The 15,714-nt window shown below is 53.6% G+C and overlaps 1 protein-coding gene across 1 annotated transcript; it reads right to left on the bottom strand.

The window, feature by feature from the left end:
• Positions 1-705: 705 nt before the first annotated feature.
• Positions 706-14,306, bottom strand: LOC131571681 (serine/threonine-protein kinase PAK 1-like). The gene is made up of 13 exons (XM_058824463.1): positions 14,228-14,306; positions 12,313-12,410; positions 11,580-11,724; positions 10,835-10,898; positions 10,153-10,201; positions 9,731-9,843; positions 9,355-9,472; positions 8,469-8,568; positions 8,001-8,197; positions 7,763-7,903; positions 4,089-4,257; positions 1,440-1,584; positions 706-754 (listed from the first exon to the last, which is right to left on the bottom strand). Exons 1-13 carry the CDS (start codon positions 14,304-14,306, stop codon positions 706-708), a joined length of 1,467 nt encoding a protein of 488 aa, XP_058680446.1.
• Between the last annotated feature and the right edge of the window lie 1,408 nt (positions 14,307-15,714).

The following is a 15,714-nucleotide window of genomic DNA, read 5'->3' as shown; positions in this document are numbered from 1 at the left end:
CACTTTACCTGTTGTCCGCTGCTGGTGTCAAGGGCTTTATAAACAGCTCCAAACCCTCTAGAAAGACAAAAGCAGCAGAAAGAGACCTTTATCCCTCTGGCAGTGAAAGCAAGCCCAGGCAGCAGATCTCCCCAGGCTGCCTGGACGCCTTCCTTAGAAAAAATGCCTGGCTGCAGCATCTCTTCGGCCAACAGCATGTTAGCCCGTGAGCCCTCTGCCATGCGGGGCAGGCTGTCCAAGGGAACACTAAGGTGCAGCATGAAGACCAAGGGCCGCTGGAAATCTCCAAGGCGCACACCCTGCCAGGTCATTTCAGAACCTAAGGGGAACTCTCTCCTTGTGCAAGTGTGCATGCATGTGTGTGTCAAAAAAGGGAGAACAATTTGAGTCAGAAGACTGTCCTTGACAATCTGACCTTTCTTGGATGGCAAGGTGCTCTTTCAGGCCACAAAGCTGTAGGGCCAGGGCTTCTCCCAGCTCCTGCTCCTCACTGCTGCAAGCAAGACACTGCCAGCATCAACTTGTCTTTGATGAGGCCTTTGCATTGCTCTGACCGAGCAGTCCAGGCAGGCGACACGAGGTCAAGCCGGAGCCTGACCATGATTGGAGCTTGCCTGACTTCACGCTTGATATTGCACCAGCCAAAGACCTGGCCCACACTTTTGTAAAATGAGCTGACGTCACGCTTACCCTCGCCCGAGTTCCTCAAATGCCGTGTATTTGCCCGTTGGCCGGCCCGGACTCACGATGCTCCCTGAAAGACAAAAGCAGTGCAGGGCGCTCACTCGCACACAGAGACGCCGCTGCCCAGAGCGTCCCAAAGGCAGCCCCACTGCCCGCAGCTCTGGGCCCTTTGCGGTCCCGCGGCTTCCAGCTGCTGAGACCAGCAAGTGGGAGGGCCATCTTCTCCACCTTTCATCAGGTGGCCTTTCCAAGAAGGCCTTGATTTCTTTCAAGAGCAGCATCTCACGCGATAAGCCAAAATGATGAGCCCTTAAGAAGGGGGCCCTAAGAGGTAAGCAAGGGCCTTTGCTGCTTCCGCAGTCACACCCACCATCACTGGCAGGTCCACTGCCAGGGGCACAAAGTGTCTGGGCCGGAGGAGGAGTAAGAACCAGAGCCAGAAAACACCTGGGGCCAGACAGCTCCCTGGGCAATAGTCACTTGCTAGGTGCCAGCCTTCTGCTCAAGCAGAAACAATCTCTGCTTTTGCCTTTGGCCCAGAAGGCAGCCCAGGCAGGGCCAAGCCAGGCCCAGCCGCCCTCACAGGCAGCAGGGACTCCCTGGGTGCTGCCACGCTTCCTCAGAGCAGTACAACACCTTCTGCAGAGAGGCCTAAGTGCCTCTGAGACTGAGGGCCAGCATCTGGCGCAGCCTACACCCAGACACTCGCACAAGACCCTGCTCTGGCAGACAAGAAATGCACCAGACGGACGTACTCAGTGTCTTCAGGCCCTGCTCTTCCCTCATCTCGGGCTGCTGGGCTGCGCTGCTGCAAGAAGTGCCGGCAGCGGGGCTTGAGCTGGCTGCTGCAGGCCATGCTGGTCCGGCGGCACCAGGTTGAATGGCAGAGCCTGTCTTGCGCTGGGACAAGAAAGGATTGCCCGTCAGAAGGGTGGCTGGCACTCATGCCCCCCCCTAAGCGCACAGCAAAAGCAAGGCCTTGGGAAGGTGCTGCCAGCCACGGCCAGGCCTCTCCAGCTGGAGCAGTTCCCATGTCCCCTTCTCAAAGGCACCTTCGGGAGAAGCCCAAAGGCTACTTGGATCCAGCCCCTCCCGACCACCTCCATGCTCCACGTGTTCAGCTTTTCTGCAAGACACTGGCAACAAGGTATTGATGGGGCTGCCAAATCCACAAAGAGATCAGAGCAGGGCCCCAGAGCCTCGCTGCTTTCCTCCTCCTGTCTTTTCCTGGGCCGGAATGAAATCAGCCCGGAGTTGGCAGGCAACAGTCTGCTCAGAAGCCCGCAGCGTGTCCCTTCTCTGATCTGTTTCACGGATTTCCCTTCTCTATGGCAGCCTTTAGAGAGCGGCCCTTGGGAGCCGCCTTCCAGCCCTGCCCAGACCCACCCGCCCTTTTACAATGCAGGGCTGCCGAGGATTCTCCTCTCCAAACTCTGCTCTGACCGGCTGGAAGTGAAGCACAGCCTGAAGCTAATTAGTCCACGGAGACAGCAGGTCCCTTCCAGGGGCCAGTGTCTGCCAGGTACCCTGCAAGGCTGTCAACTGCGTATTTGGGCCGCGCTGTCCGCTGACCACAGGCAGCCTGCACTGACAACGGGCACAAGGGGCTGACTCCTGCACTGAGAGTCACTCAATGCTGCCTCCTGTCTGATCCCAAGAGACACTCTGGCGCCCTCTCAGCATCCCAGCTTCAATGTCAAACTTCAGAACCCATTGGCCAGGGCTCCCCAGCTTGCCTGAAGCCGCACTACGTCACAGCAGGCACACGGCTGCCAGCATCTTCAGCCACGAGCAACAAGGGCTGCTCCAAAACGGGTAGCCTGGCCGTGCGCCAAAGGCAGTGCCAAGCTCAGCTGTCACTTACTGGCTCTGCAAGTTCAGGCTGTGAAGGGACAGCGGCTGAAGGCTTCATCTTCCTTTGCTCCTCTTCATCCTCTTCCTCAATGACAGAGGCAGCCAGAGGAGCTGCTGACCCTGCTGTTGTGCCCTGCAGGCAGACAGAAGTGAGAGAGATGGGCAAAAGCCAGTGCCTTAGGAGCTGCTTTCTATTGAGCTGGGAAAGGACCCAGAAGAAGGGCAAATCATAGACTTTGATACAAGTGGGCCTCTGAGTCACGCAAAGCCGAGGAAGCTGGCTGAACGAGCTGCTACTCCATCTTGCTGTGCATTTGAGCTTCCCTGCTGCCTAGAAGCAGCAAGATGCCTTGGAGCTGTCCCTTTTGCCTTTCATCTCTTGAAAGGCTTTTCACTGGAAAATCAGCAAACAGCCAGTGCTCCCTTTGCTACTGCTGATGCCACCGGGCAGCTGGCCTTTCCTTCAGCCTCCCACGCCGGCACTCCACACTCGGCTGCAACAGGCCAAGCTGGCAGAATTGCTGCACAATTCTCACACGCCAGCAACGTCTCAGCTTCCTTTGCCACTCACCAAAGGACAGGCTTGTCTCCATCCGCGTGTCAGGTGACCTGCAGCCAGCAAGGCAAAAGGAACCAGAGGCCCTTAGAAAAGTGCCTGTGCTGGCCACTCCCACAGCACAAGGCAGTCCCAACACAGAGCATTTCCCTTTCCCAACATGCCTCCAGGAGCAACAGCTCTTTCCCACAGCAAGCAAGAGAACAAGAAGGACGCTAGAGGAGCCTCTGGCTACATTTGGGCCTCTTTTGCCAAGAGAGAAATAGGAAGACGGTGCTGGAAATGCCCGCTGCTCTTCAAAACTTTGAGCTTCTCTTGTGCCTAACAGCTCAAGCTACATTCCCCTCTTCCCTTTCCTGCATTTTCCATATACATTCTTTCAAATTGCATGCCCTAATTCCCATCCCTTGGCTGAAGATGATAGCCCAGCAAAGCTTCCACAAAGGGTCCCTTCCCTGTGGCAGCTCCCTGCTGAAGCAGCCCAGGAACAGCTGCTGGGCTCAGCAGCAAACCCTCCCTGCACTGGAGTTTGTGCTGCATGGCCAAGGCAATCGCAGTCTTGGCACAGCATCAAAGGCTCAAGTCATGCAGCCAAGGCCTCTAAGGGGTAGAATATGGAGCAAAAGGTGCTTTCCTTCACTCCTGGAGAGAACCACTGAGTTGGTAGAAATACTTCTGAGGATCTGCCCTCAGAGTCTGCAATATGCAGCTTGTCTTGCTTGAAGCAGCAAGCTGAGGAAATGACAGACTCCGCAGCCGCGCACTCTCCCGGGGAGGGAAGGCAACCGCTGCAGGTTGCATGGCAAATAGTCTGCACGCGCTACCCAGTACAGATGCCCCCTTTGTAGCTGATGCTGCTGGCAGGACATTGACCAAAGCGGTGGCACCTTCACGGCCATTTTGTTCCCAAAGAAACTGGGCCACTGCTGCGGCATAAAGAGCAGAGCCAAGCAAAAGTTGGGCAATGCCAGCCCCAGGAGAAACCTTTACTTACGAGTCAGCTGGGTCAGGTAGTAGCCAGAATAGACAACAGAAAAGATGGTGCAAACGGCGGCACAGACTTGCCCAATCATTTTGGCAGTGCTGTGCGCGTTTGCACGCTGAGTGCCAGCCAAGGGAAAGCCAAGACTCCTCTCGGGGTGCAGGCCGTCTGCTGAGAGCTCCTTGAGCACAAGGATCCTCCTGCAGGGAGCCAGCGGAAGAGCTGCTCTGGACGACCAGGCCTGGCGCGCACCGGGACAACGCTGTGCTGACAGCACTGTGACGTGGCACCTCTGGCTTGACCTCACAATGGCAGCAGCTCTGTGGCTTTCTTGTGCCCAGCAAGACAACCTTGTGTACAGCTGATGCAAAAGAAAAGCCTGGGAAATTCTCCTCACTCACAAAGGCAGTGCTCAAGGCATGCCAGGGGAACTCAGAAAATGCGCCAATCCAAGCGGCATCCAAGCAATGCAAGCAAACATGACTCTTGGTCCCAAAAGCTTTGACTGAAAGCAAGTCTGCTTCTTCTAGGTGGCATCCTAGCTGGTTTGGAAAAGCCTAACTTCTTCAGTGACATTTAGATGGCAAACGAAGCAAAGATAATAAATTTCCAGGACTATTGTAGGCTGCAGTTGCTCCTTGAGCACGCGGGTGCATGCTGACCTATGGAGGGGCTTGACAGCTGGCCTGCAAGCAAAGCTGAGTTCATGGAAGAAATAGCAGTTGATGGTTTTTGAGTGTATCCATAGCAAGGAAGAAGACAAGGCCATCAGCATGGAAACCCATTAGAAGAGATTCAGGAAAAGTTGCGTATGCTAGACTAGGTGCCGAAGTAGATGTGCATACGTGCCTTATAAATTTCTGTAAAACTTTTGCCAGTTGTATTGACGTTAATTGCTTTGCACCAATGGATAGAAGAAGTTATTGTGATGTAGTTAGTGACTTGAGATCACGCTTTGTTAAGAGTGTATAAGCTGGAGAACATGCAGAATAAAACAAACAAACCTTTTTCTTCTTGGACCCTGATCACGTGTGTATGCCACGTCCGGCCTAACGGTGACGCTTGCCCCATCTCTGGGTCAAGAAACAAGTCTTGTCTGACTGGTAACTTTTCAACAAGCTGAGAAAGAAATTAGTAGCTGGACATGCAGATTTCTGAAGAGAGGAAAGAAAAGTGTTGACAAGAATAAACCTAAGTTTTCAATGCCTGAAACACTCAAAAATAACATGTTTTGGGATAGTGTACCATATGTTAGACAGAGTTAAAACAAACCACAACTCATTAGTATCTGGACTTCATTGCCCACTCTGCTTAGAGATGTTGCTTAAAGGCACTTGGTGTCAAGGATCCAGTTCCTGTAGATCACTGTCGACATAGATCAAAATCCTACCAACAAATCAGTGTCAAAACCAGCAAGAGTGAGACTTTTGTCCTTGGCAGGAGCTTCCAGGTGCTCCTGGAAGTCCCCAGGCCTTGACACAAAGAGGTGTATTCAACGGAGGGAGAGAAGCATCATGCTTAGCTCTAAATGTGACCTTTGCTAGCAGATCATACTAGCAGGCAATAAATTACATTTGTTCTGCACTTCGGCAGAGCCAAGATGGGAATCAAAGTCTAGATCACAGGAGAAGATCACACGAGCCTCATCTTTTCCAGAAGAGGAAAAATACAAAGGATAGTAAATTTGCGTTGGGTTTACAGGCTATTTTTGCAGATCGATAGACAAGGGATGAAGCTTAAAAGATGAGAGCAAAGGAAAATCAACAGATATGCTGAAAGTGAGTGAAGAGTAAGGGGACCTCAAATTAACTGAAAAGCTGCACAGAAAGCTCCTCTACTTTGTGCACTTGCCTCAAGTTTTCAATGGCAAAATCTAGGAGTACTTCAAACTTATTTTTATTAATTCTAGAAGAAAGACAATCAAAACGGTGTACTTCTGCTTACAGTATCAAGTAAAGCACAGGAAGCCATTAGAGTAAGAAAAATTGTGTTCAGACGGCTGAGGCAGCCTTAGGGGTAGGAGGAATGGGGAGGCATGGAAATCAGGCCTGTGGGCAACATTCAAGGAGCATCCAGTCCCTGAGCAGTCCCTCACAGTGGGTATGCCAGCAGATGGAGGCGAAATGGAGCCACAGCTGGGTGGGAAAAGAGCCGGGGTGGGGAGCCGTGCTCAGCAGGGGCTCCTGCATCAAATTGCTCAATGACAGGTGTGCTATGCTGTGTGCATGTTTCCAACACCTGGCAACAGCAGGCTGGCCCAGAGGTGGGAAAAGGCCAAGGAGGCAGCAGAGTGGGAATGGGGCTCTGCAGGAGGCCCTGGTGGTTGCACACCCCTGTAGGGGATGAGGCTGGCCCAGAGGGTCCCTGGGGGTCTGGGGTGAAAAGCGGGGAAAAGAGAAGCAGGGAGGAAATGCCAGATGCTGCCGCTGTGAGAATGCCATTCCATCCCACAGGTGACATAGTGAGAGGAGGGTGGCAACAAAATGGTGATTGCTGCTGATCAGCCTGACATCTGATCAAGACAAGAGGCCCAGAAAGGACTGCACATCTGCCTCCTAGTGCTGTCCTGAATGGCAGCTCATTACCTGGTGTTCATTACCTGTAGGTGTCTCAGCTTCCCACAGGCATGCCACACTTCAGGTAAGCAAAGCTGCTTACCTCACTATGTTCTTTGGGCCTCTGAAAGGGACTGTCCACTTAGCTACAGCCTGGCAAGGAAGGGAGTCTTACAACACTCTGGATATTTTCGACTTTTATTGACACTCGGGCTGAAACAAAGTATCCCCTCGCTGCTTCTTCATCTTCATCATTCTGTCCTGCAGGTGGCCTGCTCAGGCTGACAGCTTGGAGCGCCTGCAGGCTCCAGTTCTGCTGCAGCCCAGCTTTTCCTCTCACTGCTTAATTCTTATTATGACAATTCTTTCATTTCTACTTCAAAGCTTCCCTAAATTAACAACACTCTATCCTAAGCTAAACAATCCTCTACTATCCAAGCTGTCTACGTTCTATAGTCCTTAAAAGTTGATCCCTATAGTTCCTAATTTTTTTCAATTTTCATCTTTTGCAGAAAGAAAAACAACAGAGCTTTAAATTGAACCTAACAACATATCTAACCTAACCTAACCTAACCTCATCTAATCCAACCTAATGCTAACCTAACCCAACCTAACCTAACAGCTAACCTAACAGCTAACCTAACAGCTAAACTGAGCAAATATCTACACTATCATGTTTCCTAGCTACGGCACAGCTCCTCTTCAACCTCGGGGGATGGCTGAAGCTCTGCCTAAAGATGACACATCCCCTTTTCCCTCCTCTTGGCTGGCGGGGCATCAGGGCCTCCTCAGGCGCAGGTGTCTCCTCTCCAGTCTTCCTGCACTTGCTTGGCTGAGATGATCAGAGCAGCCAGGCTGGAGGCAGGATCGCCTGAGGTCACGAAGGGATGCTGCCCAGAGGAAAAAGAACAAAGAAAGGAACTCTTACTTTCCAGGATCACATCCTCGCGGGCTCAAGCAGGATTCCCTGGCTACCAGCAAGACACACAAAGAGCACTGAGGGCAGCATGTCCCCCTGCGCCTTCCTGTCCTGGCAGCTTTCAGTGCCACGTGGCCCACACTCCTCCTCCTCCTCATCCCTTCATGCAGGTGTCCTCAGCTGCCAGGGCTTTTTGCCCCTTTGCTTTTTCTTACCTGTAGGAGCTCCTGGGCAGACCAGCGCCTGTCCTCATCTGCCTGCAGGCAGCAGTGGAGGAAGTCGCGCAGGAGAGCCGAGTGGTGCCTGGGGTTCTGCAGTTTTGGGGGCCCGTTCCTTTCTAGCAGTTCAAAAACCTACAGCACATGGATGCAAGAGGACACTCCACCTGCTCCTTTGCTAGCCACACACAGCTCTCTCCACACAGAGCCCTCTTGCTAAGCTGCACCTTACCCGGAGACGGGCTTCCCGCTGGTAAGGAGCTTCCCCTTCCACCATTTCCAGCCCCATGATCCCCAGGGACCAGATGTCCACTTTGGGGCCGTAGGCTTCTCCTCTCACCACCTCCGGTGCCATCCAGCTGGGAGTGCCGACGCTGGAGCTGCGCTTGCTGTGCTCAGGGCTGAGCTGAGCACAGAGGCCAAAGTCACCTGAGGACAAAAACAAAGCCTGTCAAAGCCAGCTACCACTGGCAAAGCAGCCAAAACCATTGCCCTGACCAGGCCATGCTGAATCTAACTGAAAAAGCAGCTGAGCTCTCCTTCCACGTGCCTGGAGCCAGGCAAATAAGGCATCGGCTGCTTCAAAAACACCCTGACGATTCACGCACTGGCCAAGCCGCGCTTCTGCCCCAGTGGCCGTCACCAAAATGCAAGCGCACGGCATATGCTGGACATGCTGCAGCCCAGCAGGGATACCCACCCAACTTGACGGATCCGTCCGTGCCCACCAGGACGTTGCAACTTTTGATGTCTCTGTGGATGACTTGGCGGGAATGAAGGAAATGCAGTCCTTGCAGGCACTGAGAGAGAAAAAGGAGGGAGGGAAAGTTAACCTGCAGGATCTGATTTCATCCCACCCGCAAGGAAAGAGCTCAAGGGGATTGGCGGCTTTCTCAGGGAATTGTGAGCGAGGGCAAAACATCACGCTGCTGTCACCATGAAGAGCTTGCTGCTTCAACACTCTTGGAAGTTTTTTCTAGATTTCCAAGCAAAGGCGTCTGGGCTCCCAAAAGTTCCACCGGCCTTGGGTAGGAAGCACGCCACCTTTGGCTGGGAGGCGGCACGGCAAAGAATTTTGGGGAAGCCTAGTGGCAGCAGAAGAGGAAGCTGCTGGTGACAGCAGCACCTTCGAGCTGTTCCACAATGCATCGCCATGCAGGCTGCAATGCTAGCCTTTGAAGCTGAGGACAGCTCTTTGCCCTTAGCTTGAAATTCTGCCACCCGCATGCTGCCTTCCAGTGGCAAGCAATGTAGGACAGACAGACAGGCTCCAGGCAAACATTCCCAGGCAAAGCTGAGAAGAGGAAGAAAGAGAAATTGAGCCAGTGAGCGAGCACCAAGGCCAGACGACAGACAGGATGGAAGAGTGCAAGAACAGAGCCTGAGGAGTGCGAGGGCACCGGCAGGCAGTACACTTCCCATGCTCTTTCTTCTCCTGTGTGGCGTGACAGCAGCAGCAGCAGCAGCAGCAGCAGCAGCAGCAGCAGCAAAAGAAAGGTGAGAGCAAGAAATCTCGGCTCTCCTTAAGCTCCAGCTGACAAGCAGCATCCGGGCAGTCTTGGGCAAGCACAAGCGGGATCCCTCACCTCCCGACAGACAGCGCCTATCTGTCCTTCCTCCAGGTACACTGCCCTCAGCACATCAAACAAGGTGCCGCCGTCCATGAACTCCATGGCCAGCCAGAGCTCCGCATCCACCAGGTAGCTGAAAGAAGAAAACCACGGCATGGAGCAACAGAATGGGCATAGCCTCAGTCACCCCAGGGCCTGAGACAGGTTTTTGCAGCTGCTCTCCAAGATACGGGTGCCACAAGAGACTGTTGAACACCAGCTCCACCTCCTCCCACGCTCTGGACACACGCAGAGAAATCATCCCCAGCTCTGTTCTCTGCCAGCGACCAAAGGGCATCGTCTCTTTGCGCTTGCACCAGCTAAAGCTACATTGACACCAGAATATGCCAACCTGTCTAAGTAGGTAACGATATTGGGACTCCTGTTGTCCCTCATGGCCAGGATTTCATTGGCAGCCAGCTCCTCGGACATCTCCTCCTCGAGTGACATGATCTTGATTGCCACCTGCAATGACATTGGCCACCGGTACCTTGAGAAGACGCACCCCGCTCGAGATCACAAGGAGCATGGAGCGAGTGCTGGTGCAATGAGGCAGCACGCTGGGCCAAAGTGCCTTGTCACTAGACAGCAGAGCTTAGCAGAAGCACCAAAAGCCATCCCAAATGCATTCTGCCCCCTGAGCCTAGACTGTATTTCAGAAGAACAGCCCCTGCTGCAGACATGGAGCTGCCACCCAAACCTCCAAGCACAGCTCACAGCAGCGGGCAAAGCGCTCCAGAGCTGCAAAATGGCGTGGGGCTCTTGGCACTTTACCTGTTGTCCGCTGCTGGTGTCAAGGGCTTTATAAACAGCTCCAAACCCTCTAGAAAGACAAAAGCAGCAGAAAGAGACCTTTATCCCTCTGGCAGTGAAAGCAAGCCCAGGCAGCAGATCTCGCCAGGCTGCCTGGACGCCTTCCTTAGAAAAAATGCCTGGCTGCAGCATCTCTTTGGCCAACAGCATGTTAGCCCCTGAGCCCTCTGCCATGCGGGGCAGGCTGTCCAAGGGAACACTAAGGTGCAGCATGAAGACCAAGGGCCGCTGGAAATCTCCAAGGCGCACACCCTGCCAGGTCATTTCAGAACCTAAGGGGAACTCTCTCCTTGTGCAAGTGTGCATGCATGTGTGTGTCAAAAAAGGGAGAACAATTTGAGTCAGAAGACTGTCCTTGACAATCTGACCTTTCTTGGATGGCAAGGTGCTCTTTCAGGCCACAAAGCTGTAGGGCCAGGGCTTCTCCCAGCTCCTGCTCCTCACTGCTGCAAGCAAGACACTGCCAGCATCAACTTGTCTTTGATGAGGCCTTTGCATTGCTCTGACCGAGCAGTCCAGGCAGGCGACACGAGGTCAAGCCGGAGCCTGACCATGACTGGAGCTTGCCTGACTTCACGCTTGATATTGCACCAGCCAAAGACCTGGCCCACACTTTTGTAAAATGAGCTGACGTCACGCTTACCCTCGCCCGAGTTCCTCAAATGCCGTGTATTTGCCCGTTGGCCGGCCCGGACTCACGATGCTCCCTGAAAGACAAAAGCAGTGCAGGGCGCTCACTCGCACACAGAGACGCCGCTGCCCAGAGCGTCCCAAAGGCAGCCCCACTGCCCGCAGCTCTGGGCCCTTTGCGGTCCCGCGGCTTCCAGCTGCTGAGACCAGCAAGTGGGAGGGCCATCTTCTCCACCTTTCATCAGGTGGCCTTTCCAAGAAGGCCTTGATTTCTTTCAAGAGCAGCATCTCACGCGATAAGCCAAATGATGAGCACTTAAGAAGGCCCTAAGAGGTAAGCAAGGGCCTTTGCTGCTTCCGCAGTCACACCCACCATCACTGGCAGGTCCACTGCCAGGGGCACAAAGTGTCTGGGCCGGAGGAGGAGTAAGAACCAGAGCCAGAAAACACCTGGGGCCAGACAGCTCCCTGGGCAATAGTCACTTGCTACGTGCCAGCCTTCTGCTCAAGCAGAAACAATCTCTGCTTTTGCCTTTGGCCCAGAAGGCAGCCCAGGCAGGGCCAAGCCAGGCCCAGCCGCCCTCACAGGCAGCAGGGACTCCCTGGGTGCTGCCACGCTTCCTCAGAGCAGTACAACACCTTCTGCAGAGAGGCCTAAGTGCCTCTGAGACTGAGGGCCAGCATCTGGCGCAGCCTACACCCAGACACTCGCACAAGACCCTGCTCTGGCAGACAAGAAATGCACCAGACGGACGTACTCAGTGTCTTCAGGCCCTGCTCTTCCCTCATCTCGGGCTGCTGGGCTGCGCTGCTGCAAGAAGTGCCGGCAGCGGGGCTTGAGCTGGCTGCTGCAGGCCATGCTGGTCCGGCGGCACCAGGTTGAATGGCAGAGCCTGTCTTGCGCTGGGACAAGAAAGGATTGCCCGTCAGAAGGGTGGCTGGCACTCATGCCCCCCCTAAGCGCACAGCAAAAGCAAGGCCTTGGGAAGGTGCTGCTAGCCACGGCCAGGCCTCTCCAGCTGGAGCAGTTCCCATGTCCCCTTCTCAAAGGCACCTTCGGGAGAAGCCCAAAGGCTACTTGGATCCAGCCCCTCCCGACCACCTCCATGCTCCACGTGTTCAGCTTTTCTGCAAGACACTGGCAACAAGGTATTGATGGGGCTGCCAAATCCACAAAGAGATCAGAGCAGGGCCCCAGAGCCTCGCTGCTTTCCTCCTCCTGTCTTTTCCTGGGCCGGAATGAAATCAGCCCGGAGTTGGCAGGCAACAGTCTGCTCAGAAGCCCGCAGCGTGTCCCTTCTCTGATCTGTTTCACGGATTTCCCTTCTCTATGGCAGCCTTTAGAGAGCGGCCCTTGGGAGCCGCCTTCCAGCCCTGCCCAGACCCACCCGCCCTTTTACAATGCAGGGCTGCCGAGGATTCTCCTCTCCAAACTCTGCTCTGACCGGCTGGAAGTGAAGCACAGCCTGAAGCTAATTAGTCCACGGAGACAGCAGGTCCCTTCCAGGGGCCAGTGTCTGCCAGGTACCCTGCAAGGCTGTCAACTGCGTATTTGGGCCGCGCTGTCCGCTGACCACAGGCAGCCTGCACTGACAACGGGCACAAGGGGCTGACTCCTGCACTGAGAGTCACTCAATGCTGCCTCCTGTCTGATCCCAAGAGACACTCTGGCGCCCTCTCAGCATCCCAGCTTCAATGTCAAACTTCAGAACCCATTGGCCAGGGCTCCCCAGCTTGCCTGAAGCCGCACTACGTCACAGCAGGCACACGGCTGCCAGCATCTTCAGCCACGAGCAACAAGGGCTGCTCCAAAACGGGTAGCCTGGCCCTGCGCCAAAGGCAGTGCCAAGCTCAGCTGTCACTTACTGGCTCTGCAAGTTCAGGCTGTGAAGGGACAGCGGCTGAAGGCTTCATCTTCCTTTGCTCCTCTTCATCCTCTTCCTCAATGACAGAGGCAGCCAGAGGAGCTGCTGACCCTGCTGTTGTGCCCTGCAGGCAGACAGAAGTGAGAGAGATGGGCAAAAGCCAGTGCCTTAGGAGCTGCTTTCTATTGAGCTGGGAAAGGACCCAGAAGAAGGGCAAATCATAGACTTTGATACAAGTGGGCCTCTGAGTCACGCAAAGCCGAGGAAGCTGGCTGAACGAGCTGCTACTCCATCTTGCTGTGCATTTGAGCTTCCCTGCTGCCTAGAAGCAGCAAGATGCCTTGGAGCTGTCCCTTTTGCCTTTCATCTCTTGAAAGGCTTTTCACTGGAAAATCAGCAAACAGCCAGTGCTCCCTTTGCTACTGCTGATGCCACCGGGCAGCTGGCCTTTCCTTCAGCCTCCCACGCCGGCACTCCACACTCGGCTGCAACAGGCCAAGCTGGCAGAATTGCTGCACAATTCTCACACGCCAGCAACGTCTCAGCTTCCTTTGCCACTCACCAAAGGACAGGCTTGTCTCCATCCGCGTGTCAGGTGACCTGCAGCCAGCAAGGCAAAAGGAACCAGAGGCCCTTAGAAAAGTGCCTGTGCTGGCCACTCCCACAGCACAAGGCAGTCCCAACACAGAGCATTTCCCTTTCCCAACATGCCTCCAGGAGCAACAGCTCTTTCCCACAGCAAGCAAGAGAACAAGAAGGACGCTAGAGGAGCCTCTGGCTACATTTGGGCCTCTTTTGCCAAGAGAGAAATAGGAAGACGGTGCTGGAAATGCCCGCTGCTCTTCAAAACTTTGAGCTTCTCTTGTGCCTAACAGCTCAAGCTACATTCCCCTCTTCCCTTTCCTGCATTTTCCATATACATTCTTTCAAATTGCATGCCCTAATTCCCATCCCTTGGCTGAAGATGATAGCCCAGCAAAGCTTCCACAAAGGGTCCCTTCCCTGTGGCAGCTCCCTGCTGAAGCAGCCCAGGAACAGCTGCTGGGCTCAGCAGCAAACCCTCCCTGCACTGGAGTTTGTGCTGCATGGCCAAGGCAATCGCAGTCTTGGCACAGCATCAAAGGCTCAAGTCATGCAGCCAAGGCCTCTAAGGGGTAGAATATGGAGCAAAAGGTGCTTTCCTTCACTCCTGGAGAGAACCACTGAGTTGGTAGAAATACTTCTGAGGATCTGCCCTCAGAGTCTGCAATATGCAGCTTGTCTTGCTTGAAGCAGCAAGCTGAGGAAATGACAGACTCCGCAGCCGCGCACTCTCCCGGGGAGGGAAGGCAACCGCTGCAGGTTGCATGGCAAATAGTCTGCACGCGCTACCCAGTACAGATGCCCCCTTTGTAGCTGATGCTGCTGGCAGGACATTGACCAAAGCGGTGGCACCTTCACGGCCATTTTGTTCCCAAAGAAACTGGGCCACTGCTGCGGCATAAAGAGCAGAGCCAAGCAAAAGTTGGGCAATGCCAGCCCCAGGAGAAACCTTTACTTACGAGTCAGCTGGGTCAGGTAGTAGCCAGAATAGACAACAGAAAAGATGGTGCAAACGGCGGCACAGACTTGCCCAATCATTTTGGCAGTGCTGTGCGCGTTTGCACGCTGAGTGCCAGCCAAGGGAAAGCCAAGACTCCTCTCGGGGTGCAGGCCGTCTGCTGAGAGCTCCTTGAGCACAAGGATCCTCCTGCAGGGAGCCAGCGGAAGAGCTGCTCTGGACGACCAGGCCTGGCGCGCACCGGGACAACGCTGTGCTGACAGCACTGTGACGTGGCACCTCTGGCTTGACCTCACAATGGCAGCAGCTCTGTGGCTTTCTTGTGCCCAGCAAGACAACCTTGTGTACAGCTGATGCAAAAGAAAAGCCTGGGAAATTCTCCTCACTCACAAAGGCAGTGCTCAAGGCATGCCAGGGGAACTCAGAAAATGCGCCAATCCAAGCGGCATCCAAGCAATGCAAGCAAACATGACTCTTGGTCCCAAAAGCTTTGACTGAAAGCAAGTCTGCTTCTTCTAGGTGGCATCCTAGCTGGTTTGGAAAAGCCTAACTTCTTCAGTGACATTTAGATGGCAAACGAAGCAAAGATAATAAATTTCCAGGACTATTGTAGGCTGCAGTTGCTCCTTGAGCACGCGGGTGCATGCTGACCTATGGAGGGGCTTGACAGCTGGCCTGCAAGCAAAGCTGAGTTCATGGAAGAAATAGCAGTTGATGGTTTTTGAGTGTATCCATAGCAAGGAAGAAGACAAGGCCATCAGCATGGAAACCCATTAGAAGAGATTCAGGAAAAGTTGCGTATGCTAGACTAGGTGCCGAAGTAGATGTGCATACGTGCCTTATAAATTTCTGTAAAACTTTTGCCAGTTGTATTGACGTTAATTGCTTTGCACCAATGGATAGAAGAAGTTATTGTGATGTAGTTAGTGACTTGAGATCACGCTTTGTTAAGAGTGTATAAGCTGGAGAACATGCAGAATAAAACAAACAAACCTTTTTCTTCTTGGACCCTGATCACGTGTGTATGCCACGTCCGGCCTAACGGTGACGCTTGCCCCATCTCTGGGTCAAGAAACAAGTCTTGTCTGACTGGTAACTTTTCAACAAGCTGAGAAAGAAATTAGTAGCTGGACATGCAGATTTCTGAAGAGAGGAAAGAAAAGTGTTGACAAGAATAAACCTAAGTTTTCAATGCCTGAAACACTCAAAAATAACATGTTTTGGGATAGTGTACCATATGTTAGACAGAGTTAAAACAAACCACAACTCATTAGTATCTGGACTTCATTGCCCACTCTGCTTAGAGATGTTGCTTAAAGGCACTTGGTGTCAAGGATCCAGTTCCTGTAGATCACTGTCGACATAGATCAAAATCCTACCAACAAATCAGTGTCAAAACCAGCAAGAGTGAGACTTTTGTCCTTGGCAGGAGCTTCCAGGTGCTCCTGGAAGTCCCCAGGCCTTGACACAAAGAGGTGTATTCAACGG

This window comes from Ammospiza caudacuta, chromosome Z (genome assembly GCF_027887145.1).
Source record: "Ammospiza caudacuta isolate bAmmCau1 chromosome Z, bAmmCau1.pri, whole genome shotgun sequence".
NCBI lineage: Eukaryota > Metazoa > Chordata > Aves > Passeriformes > Passerellidae > Ammospiza > Ammospiza caudacuta.
The sequence above is the reverse complement of the archived record's forward strand: the minus strand, read 5'-3'. Positions and strand labels throughout refer to the sequence as shown.